The 20,752-nt window shown below is 45.8% G+C and overlaps 1 protein-coding gene across 7 annotated transcripts in view; it reads right to left on the bottom strand.

Annotated features, from left to right (window-relative positions):
* TBC1D4 (TBC1 domain family member 4) overlaps window positions 1-16,657 on the bottom strand; it is an 81,073-nt gene extending 64,416 nt beyond the window's left edge. For 4 of the 7 annotated variants that reach the window (XM_033147968.1, XM_033147962.1, XM_033147969.1 and 1 more), the window contains exon 1: window positions 16,056-16,656. In XM_033147968.1, the coding sequence (XP_033003859.1) occupies window positions 16,056-16,505 (450 nt within the window). In that variant the 5' untranslated portion in view covers window positions 16,506-16,656. Of the gene's footprint in view, window positions 1-16,055 lie in introns of all 7 variants that reach the window. The other 3 variants (XM_033147963.1, XM_033147965.1, XM_033147967.1) reach the window with 2 other exon arrangements.
* Window positions 16,658-20,752: the final 4,095 nt, after the last annotated feature.

Below are 20,752 nucleotides of genomic sequence, written 5' to 3'. Positions count from 1 at the left end.
AAGAGGAGAAGACGAGGGCAAAACCGATCTCACCAGCTTTGGACTGCGGCTACAGCAAAGTGTCAACGTTTATTTCAGAACACTCTCATCTGCATCAAAGTAGTACTATTTAGTTTAGACAGGGTGAACTATTTATTTTCAAGAAAATTGGTCCTTTCAAAGAATGGATGCTCTATCAAGTACACAGGGCTTGTGTTAACACCTTGCTCAAACTTGTGAAAATCATTTGTCTTTAACAGCAGCCTTGTGTACAGAATTAAGCAAGCAGAATTTTTTGTTGGTACTTTGGTCTTGATCCAAGAGCTACTCGAGACACTCCTCAGCTTTACCTAACGTCCGCCATTTTGAATAGATGGTCTCCAGTTTACAGAGTTAAGTGCTTCTATTAATTCTCTCGAGTCCCGTAAGTGGTCCATGCTGCATAGGATTGGAAGTGAGGGTGGGGTGGAGAACAGGATGTTGCTTGAGAAGAAGTCATCCAAAAAGTCCTAAGGCAGTCAGAGTTACTTGGCACACTCCTTGGATCCTGGCATTTGCCCATGCCAGGAATAACAAAGTGTTGCAGCAGCTCAAGACTAAGCAAGTGTATTATGGGCTGAGATCTACTGCCTTAGGTGCGCGTGCCAGGAAGAACATCAGCTGCTTTATTTCTTGCACGTTACCCTAGAGTAACGCTACTGACATGAAAGTGCCACCACAAGCCCATTAAGCTTCCTGTATTCACATTCCTTCCCTTCCCCAGTAACTGAACAGGGAGAAGAATGATGAACAGCTACTGCATGCTTTGATAAATCCTAGATCTCTGGTGTTTCAAGACTTGGTGGCTCGTAAAATCTTGCTTACCATATTAGTATATGTTTGAAGATTGCTGCAGTTTAGACCAGCGGTGCTCCAGACATATTCAGAGGAAGCTTTTCATTGAGAAGTCTCAGATAGGACCAGGAGCACCAGATACAAGTTCTGCAAGGCACAGCTTTGTGACCGATCTTCCCCCTACAACACGTCCCTCCCACAGGTCATGCAATGTGATAAACAGCCCCAAAAATAAATAATAATGATAATAATAATAATAATTTTTATTTGTATCCTGCCCTCCCGGGCTGAGGCTGGGCTCAGAGCAGCAAACATCATAAAAACAACACAATATGCATAAAAACAGACATCAATTAATTAAAATGCATCTTAAAATTAATTCAGACAAGTTAAAATCCGGGCTGGTGGCAATTATCAGGTTGGAAATGAGATTGGTTAATACTTCACAGGACCATCTGTTTCCACTGATCACACAAGGACCTGTGAACGGGTCGGTGGCCTCCTTTGGGCTTGTTTTATACAAGCCAGGACAATGCACTGCATAAACTGAGTGTGCACTTCAAACACTTCCCAGAATCCAAAGCAAGATGTGCAAGCTTGGTCACTGGGGCCAGGTTCCTCGTGAGACATGTTTATATACTAAGGGTTCCCCAAAAGTTTCTGAATGCAGCACCGTTCAAAAAAAGGGGGGAGCACCATATAAAGGTAAAGGTAAAGGGACCTCAGACCGTTAGGTCCAGTCACGGACAACTCTGGAGTTGCGGCGCTCATCTCGCTTTACTGGCCGAGGGAGCCGGCGTACAGCTTCTGGGTCATGTGGCCAGCATGACTAAGCCGCTTCTGGAGAACCAGAGCAGCGCACGGAAATGCCGTTTACCTTCCCGCCGGAGCGGTACCTATTTATCTACTTGCACTTTTTGACGTGCTTTCAAACTGCTAGATGGGCAGGAGCTGGGACCGAACAGCAGGAGCTCACCCCGTCACGGGGATTCGAACCGCCGACCTTCTGATCGGCAAGCCCTAGGCTCTGTGGTTTAGACCACAGCGCCACCTGCGTCCCACCATATAAAAGATATGGCTAAATTTAAATGTTTTTCCTTTCCTGCCGTTAACAGGGGCTATAACAGCATTAAACACAGCACTTGCAATGACAACAACTCCAAACGTAAGAAAGATGCAGTTTATGTACTCTCAGAGTGAGAAAGGGTTGCCACTGAAGCCGCTATCTTCCTATCAATAAAAAGGAAAAAACAAGTTATTGAAAAAACTTGCTTTGATTTCAATCATTTACTCAAGGAAAACAGAAAAGCTTAGCTTCATTTTATTCCCTTTCAGGTTTGTTCATACTACAGTAATGTTATTTTCTGAAAAGCCAGTACTAGTTAAATATTGCCAGAATTGAGACCCAGACCTTGACATTACTCCCAATCACATAAAATAAAATGTACAAGGCCCCTTTTTATATTTATTACAAACAAGGATATCTAAAAACTACAAGTTTCTGGTCCAGAAATGTGAAAAGTCCCTCAGTTAGACTTATTTATGATAAATCATTCCAAAGCTGCAGAAAAAGAACCAGAGTCATGAAAACTTATTTTAGCTAAACGTTTTCTTCGGTATCTAGTTGCAAACTGAAATATAGCACAAGCTTCCATGGTAAAAAAACGCCAGAAAGCAAAGGATGTTGCATCCGAAGTAGAGTAAGGCAGAACACATTATCAGAGTTGCTATTTTAAGTTTACTACTATAGGATGGAGAGTACAAACAGAAAAAGTATTTAAACCATATGGGAAGTTTTCTTTTTCAGCTCTTAAGCAGCAAGATGACTGAACCAATTTGGGGTGGCCAAATGATTCGGTAAACAAGACCAGCTGCTCAAGTGCTTCTGCATGCAATGAGATGTCCAGAAATCAGCAGGTCAGCGTTTTCTCTGTGCGGAATGAAACATCATCACCAAATAATTTCTGCACATCAGGCTGCTGTTGAAGGCACAGCCACAAATAACGGAAAGGATCAGCTAATTCTATTAACCCGCTCCAACTCTGGCAGCTCAGCCTTACGCATGTTGAATCAAAAGAAACTCCCAATGAGTTCAGCAGGACATACTCGCAAGAGCACTGCATTTTCTTTTCCAGCAAACAAAGTTTACTACATCCTAAACATAAACAAACACGCACATAAACCACCGAATTCTTAACTTGACTTGCAGATGCTCCGTGATTAATCACCATTTTATTTTTTTGCTTCAAATATATGGCAGAGCAGCTTTGCTGTAGAGTTGGACAGGGTATTTCCCCCTTTTAAAAACAGATCCTGGGTTGATTTCCCCCTCCCAAAACACAGAGTCTATCCAGGGCTGCAATATTGCACACCATATCCTGCCTGGATCCTTGAAATACAGAAGCCCTCTGTTCTTCATACTATTGTTTCTACATGCCAATCTTTGACTTAATTAGTACTGCCAAGAGAAAGTTAATTCTTAATCCCAATGGGCCCATTAAATCCCATTACATCACCATGACTTTCAGTTGTCCCTCAAAGCAAGGTTGATCCTACACAGTCTGCAAGTTATCACATCTTTCCTCCCTGTTTTTGCACCACTGCGTGTCCACTTGCCCTACGAGATGAGCCACTCAAAATTGCAGGGTATCATTCACCACTAGAAATATCTCCACCACCACCACCAAACTAGCTCAGAACAAAAGACTGAATTATTGAGACATCGGTTCAAATCCTTACTCACTCAAGTTAAGGTTGGAAGAAATCCAGTTTCTGAAACAGGAGGGCACCTGCATGCAGAATGAAAGGCGTGCCTCTTAAAAAACACTTTTTTATTTGCGAACATTTTGTTAACGAAACAAATAACAATACACTTAGAACAGCTACATCAGGCAATGCCATCAAAAGACCTGCATACTTTGTCCAAGAGCATTTCATATTGTTCCATGTGTGGACATGCCTTCCACATAGTCTCAGGATACGGACATTTTTATTAGCATGCTCAAAAAGCTCAGAAGCAGCAGGCGTACGTAATTCGCACTCTAGTATGTAAGTCGCTTGAGAAAGACCAAGTGGAAGAGTGTAATGGAAGCTGATTTATGTACGGAGATGTCATCAGGGGCACATAATTCAATCGCAGAGGGGAGTACCGTTTCAAACATTTCACAAGGACTACCAAGAAGGAATCCAATGGCAAAGATCTGGGTCGAGCCATCAGGGAAGCAGATAGTCCAACAAATGCATTTTACAAACACTGGGCCTAGACCAGTGTTTCCCAAACTTGGGCATCCAGCTGTCGTTGGACTACAACTCCCATCATCCCTAGCTGGCAGGACCAGTGGTCAGGGGATCTTTGGCCCTCCGGATGCTGAACTACAACTCCCAACAGCCCCAGCAAGGCTGGCCAATGGCTAGGAAACATAACAGAAAAACAGCGGGTAAAAGGTAGATTATAAAACTACCCCCCCCCCAAAAAAGCTTTCTTTAACAGCTGAAAAAGGTTGCTGACTCCTGCGTTAGATAGTAAAATTCATGTTAAATTGCTGTTTTAGGAGATGTTTTTAAAAGTCTGGAATCCATTTTGCATTACTTTCTATGGGAAAGCGTGCCTTGGTTTTGCAATGGACTTCCGGAATGGATGAAGTTTGAGAAACAAGGTACCACTCTGATGGCTTACGGCAATGGCCCACTGCCCTATGACTCAGTTACCCTTGTGGTGCACCTTTGTCCATGCAAGTGAAGCCATTGCCCAAGAGTGACTTCCCAGGATGCACCTCCTCTCTCCGATTCCAACCACCTTCCTCTCCAACTATGAGTCACGCCAAGGCCCCCTTACGGGATGCGTCTATCAAGGGTTTGGATCTCCCAACAATATCATTTGAGCTGGGAACTCGCCTGGAAAACGGGCAGACTCTGTGCTTCTGCTGGTAAGTGGTCATCCAAGCATTTAGTACAAATATTCAAGCATAGAAAACAACTCAACCCTTGCAACCCGGCTGACTGTTGATATGTGTGGCGTTATCTGCAGATCAAATGCAAGCACATCCCCACACACAATAAAGGACACAGGTATGGAAGACAGCAAAAAGGAAAAGGACCTGCGCTATGTAGGGCAAGCGTGAATCGGGACGCTGTCAAATCTCCAACATCAAGCCAATCGGATCGCTATTGTGAACAAGTATTGCAGCACTGCGCATAAATTTAAAATTATATCCATGCGTGGCGCACCAATTTTTCAAGGCGACTGTTTCATTGACAAAGCAACAGTATATGGCAGAAGTGGGTCCTGCAACAAAATGTTACAGTATGCAGTGTTCCTGTTCAGGATTACAGCCAGCCACGCCTTTAGAGAGCCTTCATTCTATTTTTCCTCCTCCTCCTCACATTCAGCATTCCATGTCTACTGGATGTGAGGGCGATCTGGCTGCGACATCTGTTACCCCATTGATCGCCAGGGTTGATTCGGCTGATCTGGGTGGCTAGGCGGGTGTCCCCTTCCTCCCTCACCGCTCCATGTGCTTCCCTCCCGAAGCTGCGCACTCAGTGGAAGAGGACGACAATCCCAGATAGAAGGAGTGTACCGTTTTTCGGTCAAGGGTAAACGATTCCATGTCTACTGAGCATTCTTTCAGTCCTCACTGGGATTACTTTTTTGGGCGGAGAGGGGAATTCCACCTTAGGGTTCCCCCCTCCGATTTTTTATTTTGTACCTCTGTAAGTTTTGCTGTTTCCTAAGCTTCCTGGGACACAGGTGGCGCTGTGGTCTAAACCACAGAGCCTACGGCTTGCCGATCAGAAGGCCAGCGGTTCGAATCCCCGTGACAGGGTGAGCTCCCGTTGCTCGGTCCCTGCTCCTGCCAACCTAGCAGTTCAAAAGCACACCAGTGCAAGTAGATAAATAGGTACCGCTCTGGCGGGAAGGTAAACGGCGTTTCCGTGCGCTGCTCTGGTTCGCCAGAAGCGGCTTAGTCATGCTGGCCACATGACCCAGAAGCTGTCTGCGGACAAACGCCGGCTCCCTCGGCCTATAGAGCGAGATGAGCGTGCAACCCCAGAGTCGTCCGCCACTAGACTTAACTGTCAGGGGTACCTTTAAGCTTGCAGATACCACTTTCATGGGCTTGGATGGTGCTGTTTTTGGCTACAAAAAGATTCACACTCAAAGTTTGCTATTTTTATATAGAATTCCAGGATTACTAAAAAAATTAATGCATGCATATCAGGCAAATACAATGTCCTTTAAAATCCTACGACGTTAGCAGCCAGCTATCTTTCTTTGCAGTATTAAGTAGGTTATGCTGACTCACTGACGCAGGGTGCCTAAAATATAAACAAATATGTATCGTCCAAGAGGAAGATGAAAAACTAGATAGAGGAAGCTTCTGCACAGTTTCACAACTAAGATTCCTGGGGTTGTTTTCATATACTACTGGGGAAACAGAGGCCGAGTGCTGAGGGAGCTTTTGAACTCAGAACTTTCTAGATGGGCTACTTGCAAGACTGGCTGGTTATATCCAGAATCCATAACGCGTGACTGATTACTAAAAAAAGTTAGTTTGCAAAAATGAACTGCTTCCTTTCCGAACGAGCCCCCCATTTTTCAGAGCCAATCTGTGTTATTGTTGTTTTGTTTTTCTCAATTTATTTATTTCATTTGGACAAACTATCCTATTTGTGATGCACACACTCTGTACATTCAGATCCCCAAAGACTGAAAATTGAAATCATCATCTTCGATAAATAATGCCCTACACACACACACTGACAGACGTCAGCAACCTAAGGAAGGAGATTTTGCATTTCACATTCAATTAAGATATAATACTAAATCTGCTTACCATACACTCTCAGCTTTAGACTCTAATGCAGAAAATATAAGCCGGGAACCAGAAAAAAATACAGATTAGCTACTGCAGGCCCCATGGCCAAATCTGATTACCTGCTGGCTCCTTGGTTGCAATTTCAGAAACAAGAGGGGCATGTGGAAGGAATGGCGCCTCTGATAAATGGAGCTTGCTAGCAGTCCACTTTGGAAGGCCAGAGCCCAAACACATTTCTCTCCCTCAGTGCAGATCAGGAACGAAAGAAAAATAATCTTTAGAAAAGTTGTTCTTTAATATTTAAGTTTTAGATTATAGCTTGCCATTTCAATTTTTCTTATGCCTGTTGCCTGTTATGGTAGCATCCTACAATGGCTTGTATTAGAACTTGTCCGATTTTTTATTCTAGCTTCCTCCTACAGTATTCCAGGAATCATCATATAGGAAAGTTTTACAAAATGGCTACCCAGTAGCCACCCCCCCCATGATGTCCAAAAAAAGTAAAATTTTTGTGACAAGGAATAAAAAAACCCATAAATTTCATTCTTTGTCGAGAAAGAGCATGCCTTTGCAATAATTTTCAACATCAAAAACCTTTGGTTACGTCATGCCCACACGCTGTAAATTCAGGTTTTCTAAACCTAGTTTTTCCACCAAAAAACTAGGCTGCAAGTGCATTTATATAAAAAATAAATAAATAAGCATTTATAAAATCTTTTGAGTGGTGGTGTATTTTTTTCTGAAATGCTCATCATTTTATTGAGCTCTGTGTACAATTTCAAAGAGATCTGATCATTGGTTATGGAGAAAAAAAATAAAATGTACACAAGGGTATCTTGTGCTGAGGGTCTCAAGAGGGACAAACAACACAGATTTAACGAAACTTCAAAATGCTATAAAATTAAAACCGTTTGAGATAGAGGGGGAAAATTTAAGGGGGTTTCTTTCAACTATAAGGGAAGGGTGTACACCAAATTTCATCAACATCCGAAATGGAGGGTGACCTGACCTCGTTGAAATGACATGGAATGACCCGCTAAATAAGAATTAACTGCTCCTGTCTCCACCCTGAGTCAGTGCCATGCACAGCCAATCCTTCAGCCTCTCCATAGCCCACTGCAGATAATGAGGATGCTGCACTAGAAAATGCAACTTTACCCAAATATTTTTGTTTGGAATGACAAGAAGATACCCTGGACCAGAACTATCTATTTTGTCCCCTTAATCCTGATTTTTCAGAAGGAAGTACAACTAACAAAACAAAATCAGATTTAATGTTCACCCTTAAAGAAAGAAAAAGTAAACTACAACATCCCACGTCTCTTTATTGCAGGGTGGATTTGATTTAAATCAAACTGATTTAAATCACGATTTAAATCACTAGTCAGTAAGGCTCAGGGTGGTGTTTTTTTAATTTAAATCGGATTTTTTAAAAATATAAATCAGATTTTTGTTATTTAAATCCACCCTGAGCCTTACTGATTAGTGATTTAAATCGTGATTTAAATCGGTTTGATTTAAATCAATTCCACCCTGCTTTATTGTGAAGTCTTACACAAAAAGATTAACTCGCTCTATTTACAGTCTTCTTCATTCAGAAAAATAAAAAACAGAAATTACAGTTTTTGTGAGTGCTTTTTAATTTGTGGTTAAAAGGAGTAACTCCTTCCACTTACAAATCATAACCTCATAAGGAAAGCTATTCTAAAGCCATAAATTAAACCAAGCACTGCCAAGCTAAAATTACGCACACTTTGAAGATTCCCGCTTGCTAATATAAAGACTTTTCAGGCCCCACGAACAGACTCGTGGAAACGGCAGCGCTGAAATTTATTAGGGAACGTCCCTCAGCTTTGCTATCACATATAATCCAAAAGAGTCCATTTGCTTGAGAAACCTCAAAAACAGGACAATTGTTCTTCTCTACCTCAAGGATAGGATATATCGTGCAAAATGTAACCCAAAACTGTTAAGGTACCCTCCATAACATCCAGAAAGCCTCAATATAATTGTATGTACAATCTAGGAACACACGAGGGGGGGGATCTGGCCCTCCAGATTTTCCTGGGACTACAACTCCCATCATCCTTCACGCTGGCTGGGACTGATAGGAATTGGAGTCCAATGACAACTGGCTACATCTACCCCATCCCTGAGCTACTGCCGGGATTCACATTTTTTGGGATGTTCTTTGTGCTGAGACAAAATCTATGGTTACCATCAGCCAGCCCTGTGTTTCCTCTGACTCAGGGTATTTGCCTGCCATCGTGCTGAGCTTTCAAATCACTCAGAAGTAGCAACATTTCTTGCTGTTTTCCAAATACTCTCAGAGCCTAGTGAGGGGAGAGACTACTACTCTCACCTGCTTCTTCCCAGGCTGAAGGCCTGCATTAAAATGGGACACGGGCCGAGAACAGGGTGGATAAAAATCAATGACATTTTTTAAAAAAATTGATTTTTTAATTAAAATTGATTTTTCAAATTTAAATGGGATTTTTAAAATAAAATTATTTCGGAGGGAAAATCTTTCTAAAGATAGTTTTCTATTTAAGTTACATTATAGTCCAAATGCTATTCATCAGGAAATAAGGATTTGTTTTAAGTTTTTCATGTGTACTAAAACTTAGTCTAAGTTGTTTATTATTGTTGTTGTTGTTGTTACTTAACCACCTCAGTTAACAAACATAGATACATATGCTATAATGTTATTGTTTTAGTTTAACAAATTGTTTAAATTGTTATTAAGGAAATGATTATTTTTCTCCTTCCAATAAAGTACAGCAGAAAAGTTGTCCAAATATAAACAGTTAACTTAATAAACCTCACAACAATTTCTTAATTATCGGTCTATGTATTTCTAATAGTATAACCATAAGAGTTGTAAAATAAAAACTACTCTGAAAATTTATTGTTCCAAAAATGAAACCTTCATCTGGTTGTAAATATTAAGATTATACCAGAAACAATGAGTCTTTCGGGGTGTGTGTGACTGAAATCAAGTCTTACTGACTAGTGATTTAAACCGAGTCTTACTGACTAGTGATTTAAATTGTTATTTAAATCGATTTGATTTAAATCAAATCCACCCTGGTCGGGAATGATGCATTTCTGCACCTAGCCATCGAAATGCGGGCTGCAAAAAAAAATCACTTCACAATAAAGTAGCGTTCCAGCGCAGAGCGACACTCGTGGAATTGAATGTTGAGACACAGGAAGTCCATTGCTACTTTGGGCTTCGATTTGAAGCGACTGTTCCAGTAGCTACCCGGAACCATGTCCAGAAAAGTTCATCTGCTTTTTTACATACACACACACACACACACACACACACACACAAACAGTGTCTGTATTGCTGGTTAATTCTGAACAACTACCGAAAGCTGTCGCTCCCACTCCTCCTATGACATGCCTGAAACAAGAGGTCAAAACTCGTACCCAGTACATCCTAATAAAGAAGCATTCAGAGCACAGATCCCTCCCAGGCTCATGGCAGAGTTCCAGGAAACTGATGTGATGCGCAGTCTGGCAGATCTCAGTCCTACACAAAGCCTTTCTCCTGTCAAACTGATTTATTCCAGCAGAACCTTGCAGAAGACTCTTAGCTTCCATCACAAGTGCTCAGGCTGAAGTTTCCTAAACGTGCTTTTGACTCCTTCAGTTCATGCAGCAGAGAAACACAGGTTGTTCATAATGTTTTGTTCTTTCGGAACAATGCTGCATTTATTTATTTTTGTCATTTAGGGGTAGCTACGCAGGGAAATGAGCCGGAACACAGCAAAGCCTAGGGCGCATCTATAAAGCACTTTGTTCCTTTTAACGTATCAGGCAATTTATATGCATATATTCCTGAAAACGTTTTCAGAAATCTCCTTACGTCCTGGAACATTTAGCTGCCTTTTCTGAAAATTAGTTTCACAATGGCACTTTGGGTTGATGTTTTTACATGTTCCTACGTTAAATGTTGGAAACCTCCCTTAAAGGGCAGTGTTAGAAACTGCGATAGAAAAGCTATTCGCCACAAGGCTCCTGGGTTGTGAGTGCCAAAACAAAGTGTACTGTTGCGCGCACATATTCGGCAACACTTTATACTTTTTGAAAAGCATGAACTGAAATGTGCCTATTTTGGTGCTGCAGATCAGCTGATTTGTGCAGCAGTGCAGCACCAAAAGACATGCAAACCAGCTGATTCATGGGGCAGCGCAGCACCAAAACACACACACACACGGCAACCATTGACAACCACAATGTATAGTTTGGCCACAGGAAAACACTATATAACGCCTGAAAATAGAAGGGGCAGTTTTAAAGTAATAGCTTCTTCAGCCAAACATTTATCATCACTTTTGTGCGCGTGCACACAAACACACACACACACATATACACATCTTCTCTTACTACACCAGTACAGTGAATAATTCTACTAAGAGCTGTTTTGGTGACTGATCACAAACTATGAGGGTGATAAAGGTAAAGGTAAAGGGATCCCTGACCGTTAGGTCCAGTCACGGCCGACTCTGGGGTTGCTCATCTCGCTCTATAGGCCGAGGGAGCCGGCGTTTGTCCGCAGACAGCTTCCGGGTCATGTGGCCAGCATGACTAAGCCGCTTCTGGCGAACCAGAGCAGCACATGGAAACGCCGTTTACCTTCCTGCCGGAGCGGTACCTATTTATCTATTCGCACTTTGACGTGCTTTCAAACTGCTAGGTGGGCAGGAGGTGGGACCGAAAAACTGGAGCTCACCCCATCACGGGGATTTGAACCACCAACCTTCTGATCGGCAAGCCCAAGAGGCTCAGTGGTTTAGACCACAGCGCCACCCACGTCCCACCATGAGGGTGGTACTGCTGCACTAATATCTCCCAGGTTAACTTACTATTTAAAAAGCTTTTGACAGAGCTGCCCATAGCTACAATGAGTTACCTATTTATAGTCCAGCCCTGCATCTTAATGGGTCGGGCAGGTGGCATGAATGTTTGCTTGACACAAAACGTCCTTCACAGGAGAAATGTGCAGGTGTGATGCTGCATGCTAGGCAAGTTTAATATTCTGCACAAGGACATTTCATTCATACTTCCTGGAAGACACAATGAAGAAAGAGGGGCTTCGGCTTAAGGAGTTCTGTGATCGAATGAATCCAAATGAATGAGCTAATTCATAGCAAATCCTCAGTCACAGCGATCTCTTTAAACCATTTCTGGTGAAGCAGTTCTGAACCTGTAGAATGCACTTGCTTTAGCACAAGCTTGGGACTCTTCACAAATCTGTGAAACAAGAGACCCCATGCATGCAAAGTGCAGACTTCTAGACTTCTAGATAAACTTCTAGACTTCTAGATAAACCTCCTCTCCATTGTGCATCTACGTAAAGGTAAAGGGACCCATGACCATCAAATCCAGTTGTGAACGACTCTGGGGTTGCGGCGCTCAGCTCGCTCTATTGGCTGAGGGAGCCAGCGTACAGCTTCCAGGTCATGTGGCCAGCATGACTAAGCCGCTTCTGGCGTACCAGAGCAGCGCACGGAAACACCATTTACCTTCCCGCCGGAGTGGTACCTATTTATCTACTTGCACTTTGACGTGCTTTCGAACTGCTAGGTTGGCAGGAGCAGGGACCGAGCAACGGGAGCTCACCCTGTCGCAGAGATTCGAACCACCGACCTTCTGATAAGCAAGCCCACCTGCGTCTACTATATGGCTAAAGCGAGGAGCTCTATAAGAGGCATATATAACTTCAAAACTAACGTGGGGCTTGGTCCTCAGCTTTCCATCCCATAGTTTAGAACAGAGATGAAGATTGTGTTACCTGTGTTCTCTTAAGCGTTCCACACAGCAGTGGTCAACTAGCTGTGCAGCAAGACTTTCCAAACAAGTTGGCATTTAATCCTTGTGAAGCAAAACAAAGCACCCAGCCATTATTAGAAAACCAATTTTTATTTTATTTTATTAAATCCTGCTTCCTTTGCATTATTTCCCTTTAAGCTTTGTTGTTTTGGCATTTCAACTATTTAGCTGAGTAAGGGTAATTTGGCCACCTCATGAGAAGAGAAGACTCCCTGGAAAAGACCCTGATGTTGGGAAAGATGGAGGGCACAAGGAGAAGGGGACGACAGAGGATGAGATGGTTGGACAGTGTTCTCAAAGTGACTGGCATGAGTTTGGCCAAACTGCGGGAGGCAGTGGAAGATAGGGGTGCCTGGCGTGCTCTGGTCCATGGGGTCACGAAGAGTCGGACACGACTGAACAACAAGGGTAATTGTGGATCACATTGAATCAGAACCGGAAAAAAAGTTTGAAATTCATTGCATTTTGATTACACTGTGCCTCAAACAACTCATCTTATTATAACAGCAGTTATCTTATAACCATAGCCCTTTAACTTGCTTAAAGGTGTTAAACTTGGGATAGATTTGTGCTCCAAGATATTCTGCAGAAAACTCATGCTAGTTTAACTGAAATAGAGCTTCTGTATCAAGAGAACTTGCCATTTCATTCCATGTTTCTGCCCCTGCCTGCCCTGAATAGAACAGATTGCAGGCAGCTGCGATTGCAAAACTGCTGCAGGCCACATGTACCGAGAGGCAATAATAAATGCTTGTAAAGATCTCCAGAACTTTATAGAGCCTACCAAGTTTTCTAGGCAACATATGTGACCTCAAAAGCAGCTCTGGTAAAAGTCACCAGAGCCAAGCTTTTAGTGGCTACTGAGTATCTGATACCCCAGACCCACACTTCTCTCAAGAAGCTCAAAGTATCTTTACACCTGGTCCCCAGATAATCTTGTATACGGTGATGCCAGAGCAAGCCAAGACCAGGTGCTCAGCTTCACTCACAAAGCTGCATCGTGAACCTTCAGGGTATTCCCGATAAGGTGCAACTGGTGTTTTATTATGGCACAGAAGCAATCCGGACAAATTGCACACCGCTAGGGTAGTAAATATTGGCACGAAGCAGCACTATGAGCCAGCAATACAAATGAAGTTGGTTCTTTGTCGTCGTCCTGTAACTGCAAGTGCCAAGCCAAGAAACTGCCCATCTGGTTGAACCCTGAAGCAACCGCCATAGCTGAAGATTCGGGAACGGTGGGGGTTTTTTTTCCATTAAAAAGGAGGAAAATGCTTGTCCAAGATGCAAGGTCATAAAGAGAGCCCTGGAGGATCAGACCAGAGGCCCATCTAGACCCGCATCCTGTTGTCACAATGGCCAACTGGATGCCTCTGAGAAACACAAGCAAGACCCAAATGCACTCTCCTTGTAATTCCCAGGAACTGGTATGCCTCCAACAGGGGAGACCTCATGGTCCCCAAACCATGGACCTATCTCCTTCATTGCATCTGAATGCATTTGTCTTAAGAATTAGCATTCTCCTGCATACCAAACTTGGTATCTCACATCTCCTGTGTGTTTCCTTCCTCCTCTCGAGTCACCTAAAGCAGCGGTTACGGAGGTTTCATTACTCAAAAGGAACACCTGAGCTAGATTTGGGTCCTAATTTCAAAGATACTAATTCTCAGTATCTGTGCATAATTATTATTATTTTTTAAATCCCCTTAGCTGGAGTTGTCTAAAGCTAATGCAATCATGGTAACATGGGGAGAGCTCTAGGGAAAGGTAACTGAAAATACCCAACAATATTTGGGTAGCAGAAGGAATGAACCAAGATTAAGTACAGCAAGGCCAAAATGTGTCCTACTGGAGTAGAACAATTTGGAAGAGAAGGTTTAGTGGCAAAGATAGATACTTGGACTGCTATTAGCATTTAAGTGAGAGTTACCCAGCATAAGTATTGAGGCTCTTACATATACACTTATTCCCAGGGGTGGGGATTTTCTTCTAAGTAAACATGCATTGTGCAATACTCAAAAAATCTAATCATATTATTTCCCCCTTACAGCTGCTACTGTTTTTTATTGAATTAAAGCACAGGTGTGTTTTGCATACAGGTGGCATAGTTTTAGGGTTTAATTAGAAACACATCAGGACCTGCATATAGTTTACTGCTCCACCCGTTGGTGCCCTATTTTGACTCTTGGCTCCCACTGCAGGATTCAGAGAACAGCCTGGTTAGAGCAGGCTTCCTCAACCTCGGCCCTCCAGATGTTTTGAGACTACAATTCCCATCATCCCTGACCACTGGTTCTGCTAGCTAGGGATCATGGGAGTTGTAGGCCAAAAAAACATCTGGCGGGCCGAGTTTGAGGATGCCTGGGTTAGAGTCTCCTTCATGAATGCAGTCAAGGGACTTGTAGAACTCATTCTGTATAGGAGACAGAACTCAAGGAAAGAACAGGCAGCCGTTCTCACACTGCTTTTTCCAGGGTTCCACTGCCATCCCCAGCACCACACTAATGTAAGTGATATATGTCACCTGGCTATACATTAACAGGAATACACACCTCTGCAAATCTGGAAACCCACCATGATTCACCAGAAAGTTACTTTCCCTTCTGCATATACTTCACGGGGCAGAGCAGACTTTGGAAAGAACCACCTTGGACACACAACGCTACCCTCCTGGAATATTAGCTACCCTGTTTCTCCTAAAATAAGACATGGCCATAAAATAAGCCATAGCAGGATTTCTATGCATTTGCGAAATATAAGCCGTTCCCCGAAAATAAGCCATAGTGATGCGGCACCTCCCATTAAAACAGCCTGGAGAGGCGTGGCTATACAGCGTACTGATGCGATGCGGTTAAAATAAGACATCCCCTGAAAATAAGCCATACTGTGTTTTGTTGAGGGGGAAAAAATATGACGGTGTCTTATTTTAGGAGAAACACGGTAGGTGCTCACAGCTTCAAAAAGGTGTGCAGACCTAGCTGTCCATCACAGTCTCTGTGCGTTACATTTGCAGCCCAATTCTAAGCAAGTTTCCTCAGAAGCTCAAGTGAGTGGAGTGATGCTTTCTCTCAAGTTACCATGCACCTTGCTGTAGCCTTCAGATCATTTTCACCAGAATGTTTGTCTACTTTAGGAGACTACTAGACAAAAGCACATTCTCTCAGTCTGTGAATGCATTCCACTTTGGGGTGATCCGGGTGTTTCCCCCACAAGTCCGAAGACTGGCACAAGAACCCTTGGAGCTGGGTTCAAATCCCACTTTGAGTTAAAAGACCTTTGCGGCAGCCCTAGCCTGGCCGGGGGCCACGCAGGACTATTGCAAGGATACAAAATGCGGGTTTGTTTGCACACTCCGACTGGCAATAGCCCGCGCGTGGCCTTCCTTCGGGGGAGGGCGGAGAAGGAGGAAGAGGCGCGCGCGACATTGCAGAGGCAGGCCGAGGAACCCGCTGCCCCGCATGGCGCGGGCCGCTTGTTCATCCCTTGCGCGCCCGCGGCCAAAGCGCGGAAGCGGCCGCAGCCCATCGCTCGACTCCAGCCCTCCCGCCGTCCCTCCCTCCCTCCTCTCGGGCCTGGACTTGCCTGGCTGGGGTCGGTGGCCTTGAAGACGTGGCAAGCCGTCGGGGACTCGGGGTCGTCGGGCTGCGCTTTGATCAGGTAGGCGAAGTAGGTGAGGTCGTGGCTGTTGTGGATGAAGCGCGAGATGTGCTGCGCCTTGTGCTCGAAGATGAACACGGCCGGGTTCGAGGCGCTGCTGGCCGACGGGATGCAGCGCAGGTTGGGCGAGCCCAGCAGCAGCAGCACTTCGCGGGCGGGCACCGAGCTGGGATCCTGCTTCTGGCTGCGCCGACGGATCTCGGCCACCAGCCAAGGTAGCATGGGCAGCGTGGTGCGCCGGTCCAGGCACGACCAGCCCAAATACCACAACTTGAAGCGCTTCTCCCCCGACGGCGCCTTGCCGACGCCTTGCAGCGGGTCGGCGGGGGGCTCCAGGGGGTGAGAGAAAGCCCCGTCCGAGCTCGTCTTCTCCATGAGGCCAGCAGGAGCAGCCCGGGGGGGAGCAAGAGCCCCAGCCAAAGGCGTCCTCGGTTTCCTTTACGGCGTCCGAAGAAGGAGCGCAGCCTTGCGCGGCCCTTGGAAAGCGGGTCACCTGCAGCTCAGCGCGGCTCCCCCGCGAGGAAACGGGGACATTTCATGCCCTGCTGCAAGCAGCGAGGCAGCACGTCGGTGGCGGCGTCGGTGGCTGCTGACTCTTTGTGCATTTATCCCGGTGCCGCGGTCCCTCGGAGGTGCTGCAGGGCTCCGTGGCGCGACCCTCTCCCAGCACCCGCCGCGCTCCTGCGGGTCTCGCCTGGAGCTGCGCGACGGCCGTCCCCGTCCGCGCCCGCCTCCTGCGCCCGCCCACCCCGGAGGGCAGCGCCAGTGAGGCGGCCGCGAGGGTTGCCTCCTCCCGCCTCCTCGGAGCGAGGGGTGGCGCACGGAAAGGCGACGCGCCTGGGAGGCGGGCTGGACGCCTTGGCCCGCCCTCCCCTGCAGTTTGCCCGCAAAGGAGACTCGCCGCCTCCGCCTGGTTGGTTTCCCGACGGCCAAAAAAAAACAAACACCGAGATGCGTCTTAGTCCCTCTCGGAGGCTCCCCTTCACCGCCTCAACGCGGCTGCAGAAGCCGATCCGGGCTCCAGCCAAGCAAGGCGAAGCTACAGTCCTCTCGCCGTCTGCGCATCCTCCGCGCATGTGTGCGCGTCGGGCCGCACATGCCCAGCAGCAGAAGGGGAGGAAAGAGCGGGGTAGTCGGCTTCATGCACGCACCCTTCGTGGTCCGCTGGCTGCCGCAGGGCGGATCTAGCGGCAAGATCCAGCAGAGGAGTCGCAAGCGCGATCCTGAGTGGATTAACTTGGAAGTTTAAGCGCGGTCTTCAGTGGCGTCTTTTGCGCCCGGGTTGCGCGCCTGCCTTCTTGCTTGGGTAGTCGCCGCCGTCGAACCAGCGCAACTTACGCGTCAAGGCTCTAACGTAACTCTTAGGCGGGCAGGCGGGGGGGGGGTGGCCGAGAGGGAGAGGAAACAAAGGGTGGGGGGCGGGGCTGATGGACTGAGGGATTTATTGTGACATAAGCCACAATAACGCCACAAGGGGCATAATTCCCAGCCCTATCCTAATGCAATGAGCATTGCTGAATATTACTCCCTGAGGTGCTTTGAGGTGACAGAAAAACACCAAGATTCGATATTAAAAATACAGTAAATGAAATTATGATCTGTAGGTGAGGGTAGCCTATGGGTCTCACTCAAACCCTTGAGTTAGGGACTTTCCCTGCATGTGAAGACAGGCTCCAATGGATTGAGCAGGTGAGACCAATAGCGGGTCCAAGGGTGGAAAAGATGGTTTCTGCACCTGCTGGAGAGGGAAGTGGGGCTCATCAAACTGGGGAGATTGCCCATCTAGGAAAAGAAAAACCCTGACCCTAAACCTCCGCTGCCTTGTGGAATTTTTCCACTAGAGATTAAAGAGTAAACCCTACACAAATCCGGAGTGGAGTCCCTGAGATGGTTTGGGGGGGGGGGTCTTGTACGCCGCCTTCCAGCAACTCCAGTGAGAGCCAGTGTGTGGTGTAGTGCTAAGAGCGGTGGACTCGTAATCTGGTGAACCTGGTTTGCGCCTCCGCCCCTCCACATGCAGCTGCTGGGTGACCTTGGGCTAGTCACACTTCTCTGAAGTCTCTCAGCCCCACTCACCTCACAGAGTGAAGGGAAAGGAGAATGTGAGCCGCTTTGAGACTCCTTCGGGTAGTGATAAAGCGGGATACCAAATCCAAATCCAAACTCCTGCTCTGCTTTCCTCTGGACAGGGGTCCAGGACTTCCAGAAACACTGCCCAGGCTTGGGGCCTGTGGAGGTCACTTTGGTGCTACCAAGAAAGAATGATGACCTGGTATGCTGAAGTCATGGGGGCTTGCGTATGAAACGAGCCTACTTAGGATATTGCAGCAGGTCAAGTTCAGGGCGTAAGAAACCCTATCGAGCTCTGCTTGGTGTGTCATGTTGCGCCCTGAATCATTTGAGGGTGCAGTGGCGGCTGGTGCCCGTTGGAACCGGTAGGCACATGGCAGGGGGACCACCCATAAGCAGAGCCAGTGTCAATTATTTCTAGTTTTGGCCTCTGATGCTGAGGCTTGAGGAAAACTGAAAGCAGGTAGGTGAGGCTGGTGCCCAATTTGCCCTAAAGGACCATCCTGCTCTGTAGGGGTGTTGTTTTAATCATACCTAGAAAGAGATGGGTCTCTGCCCACCTCACCCCCCCCAAAAAAGTTCACATTTTAAGGTTTTATAGGCTATATGGTACCCCTCCCCCAAAATACTATAGATTTCCAAGGGGTAGTGTTTTAATTTGATTTGTAGGTTGGGGGCTGGCGCCTTAAAGACTACAGCTGCACATCTTATACACTAGACCAGTGGTTCCCAAACCCTCGCCTTCCCTTTTTAAAACAATTAAAGGCTGCTACTGAAGCCTGTTTATTTGAAAGCAAGAACCACTGAAACCAGCAGCCTTCTTTTGAGGGTAAATACAATTATGATCGGGATGCAACATCCCCAAAAGCAAAACGGCACTCCCTCTCTCCTGTCTCACGATCCGGGGATCCGTTCGCATCAACCCATTTAATAATCCCCCCTCATCTCCTGACAGGCTTATCCACTTATTTCATCATTTGGCTTCTTATCCCTTAATCCGCCTATCATTTGTTATCCTCAAAAGCCCTGCAGTGGCTCGGTACTTAGGAGAAAGTGCTTCAGGTTTCAATGGCATTTTGCTCATGGAAGTCAGTGTTTAGGGTTCATATTTGGGTAAGTATGCTAGGTTGTGATCATGACTGTTAAAACACAAGAGCACACGCACAGCTCTGCAGCGAGTTTAGTAATCCTCAAACCATGGGCAAGGGTCTATTTGCATGAGGAGGAGGTCTGTGGAAAGAGATAACGTAATTTCAAAGGCCCCTGGGAGCTCAAAGTATGCACACCTACGAAGACTGCCCGTTGCATCTGTGCATTATTTACTTCTGCATCAGAGCTTGTGCTGGCTCCTCTCTGAGTGTGATGGAGCCCAAGGATTACTTAGTCATTATTGTCACAACAGCTTGAGATACAGATCCTTCTCCTACACCATGGGTAGGCAACCTAAGGCCCGGGGGATGGATCTGGCCCAATCACCTTCTAAATCTGGCGCGCGGACGGTCCAGGAATCAGCATGTTTTTACATGAGTGGAATGTGCCCTTTTATTTAAAATGCATCTCTGGGTTATTTGTGGGGCATAGGAATTTGATCATTTCCCCCCTCCAAAATATAGTCCGGCCCCCCACAAGGTCTGAGGGACAGTGGACCGGCCCCCTGCTGAAAAAGTTTGCTGACCCCTGTCCTACTCAGTAGGTTTCTCTATGGAGAGGCTGGCTTAGATAAACAGAAGATGGGACTTAAGCACTTTAAACTCTATTTCATCATGCAGTTTGCAACTAGTACGGTATCTTTATTATTTTTGCTGGTGCTACAGTGTCTTACACTGTGCTCCATTTTTTTCCCTTCTTTTCTACCTGGTTGTTGTATGTCCATCTATAAGATCAGATGATATGTTGTTGTTTAGTCGTGTCCGACTCTTCGTGACCCCATGGACCACAGCACGCCAGGCACTTCCACTACCTCCAGCAGTTTGGTAGCTTCGAGAACACTGTCCAACCATCTCGTCCTCTCTCGTCCCCTTCTCCTTGTGCCCTCCATCTTTCCCAACATCAGGGTCTTTTCCAGGAAGTCTTCAAATGAGGTGGCCAAAGTATTGGAGCCTCAGCTTCAGGATCTGTCCTTCCAATTTGTACAAAATTCCAGAGGATTCTACACTGCCCTAAAATATTCACTGCCCCTGTTGATACAATAAGCCGTTCAGAGGTCATTTAGTAGCAGTTAAAAGGCCTCTTAGTAATTACTACAGGTTTGCAACAAGGCAAGAAACTCGTCAAAATAAAGAGTGGATGAACTGTTGACTCCTACCCAGACCCTCCATTGAAGAGACCATTCCTGCGGAAGGACACCAGCAGACACGGGCTGAGGGCTTATGCATCAAATTATAACTTCCTAAACTTAATTGCTGGGTCAGCATTCACTGCTTGCTTCAGGGCTAGTTTGGGAGCAATCACTTTAAGCAAGTGCTCTGCAATAGAACCAAAGCTGTATTTAATAGCCCATAATGGGCTAAGGTAAGGGACGTGGGTGGCGCTGTGATCTAAACTACAGAGCC

The sequence above is a fragment of the Lacerta agilis genome, chromosome 4 (genome assembly GCF_009819535.1).
Source record: "Lacerta agilis isolate rLacAgi1 chromosome 4, rLacAgi1.pri, whole genome shotgun sequence".
In the NCBI taxonomy this organism is placed as follows: Eukaryota; Metazoa; Chordata; class Lepidosauria; order Squamata; family Lacertidae; genus Lacerta; species Lacerta agilis.
Note: the sequence above shows the minus strand (reverse complement) of the source record. Positions and strands in the feature narration are given on the sequence as shown.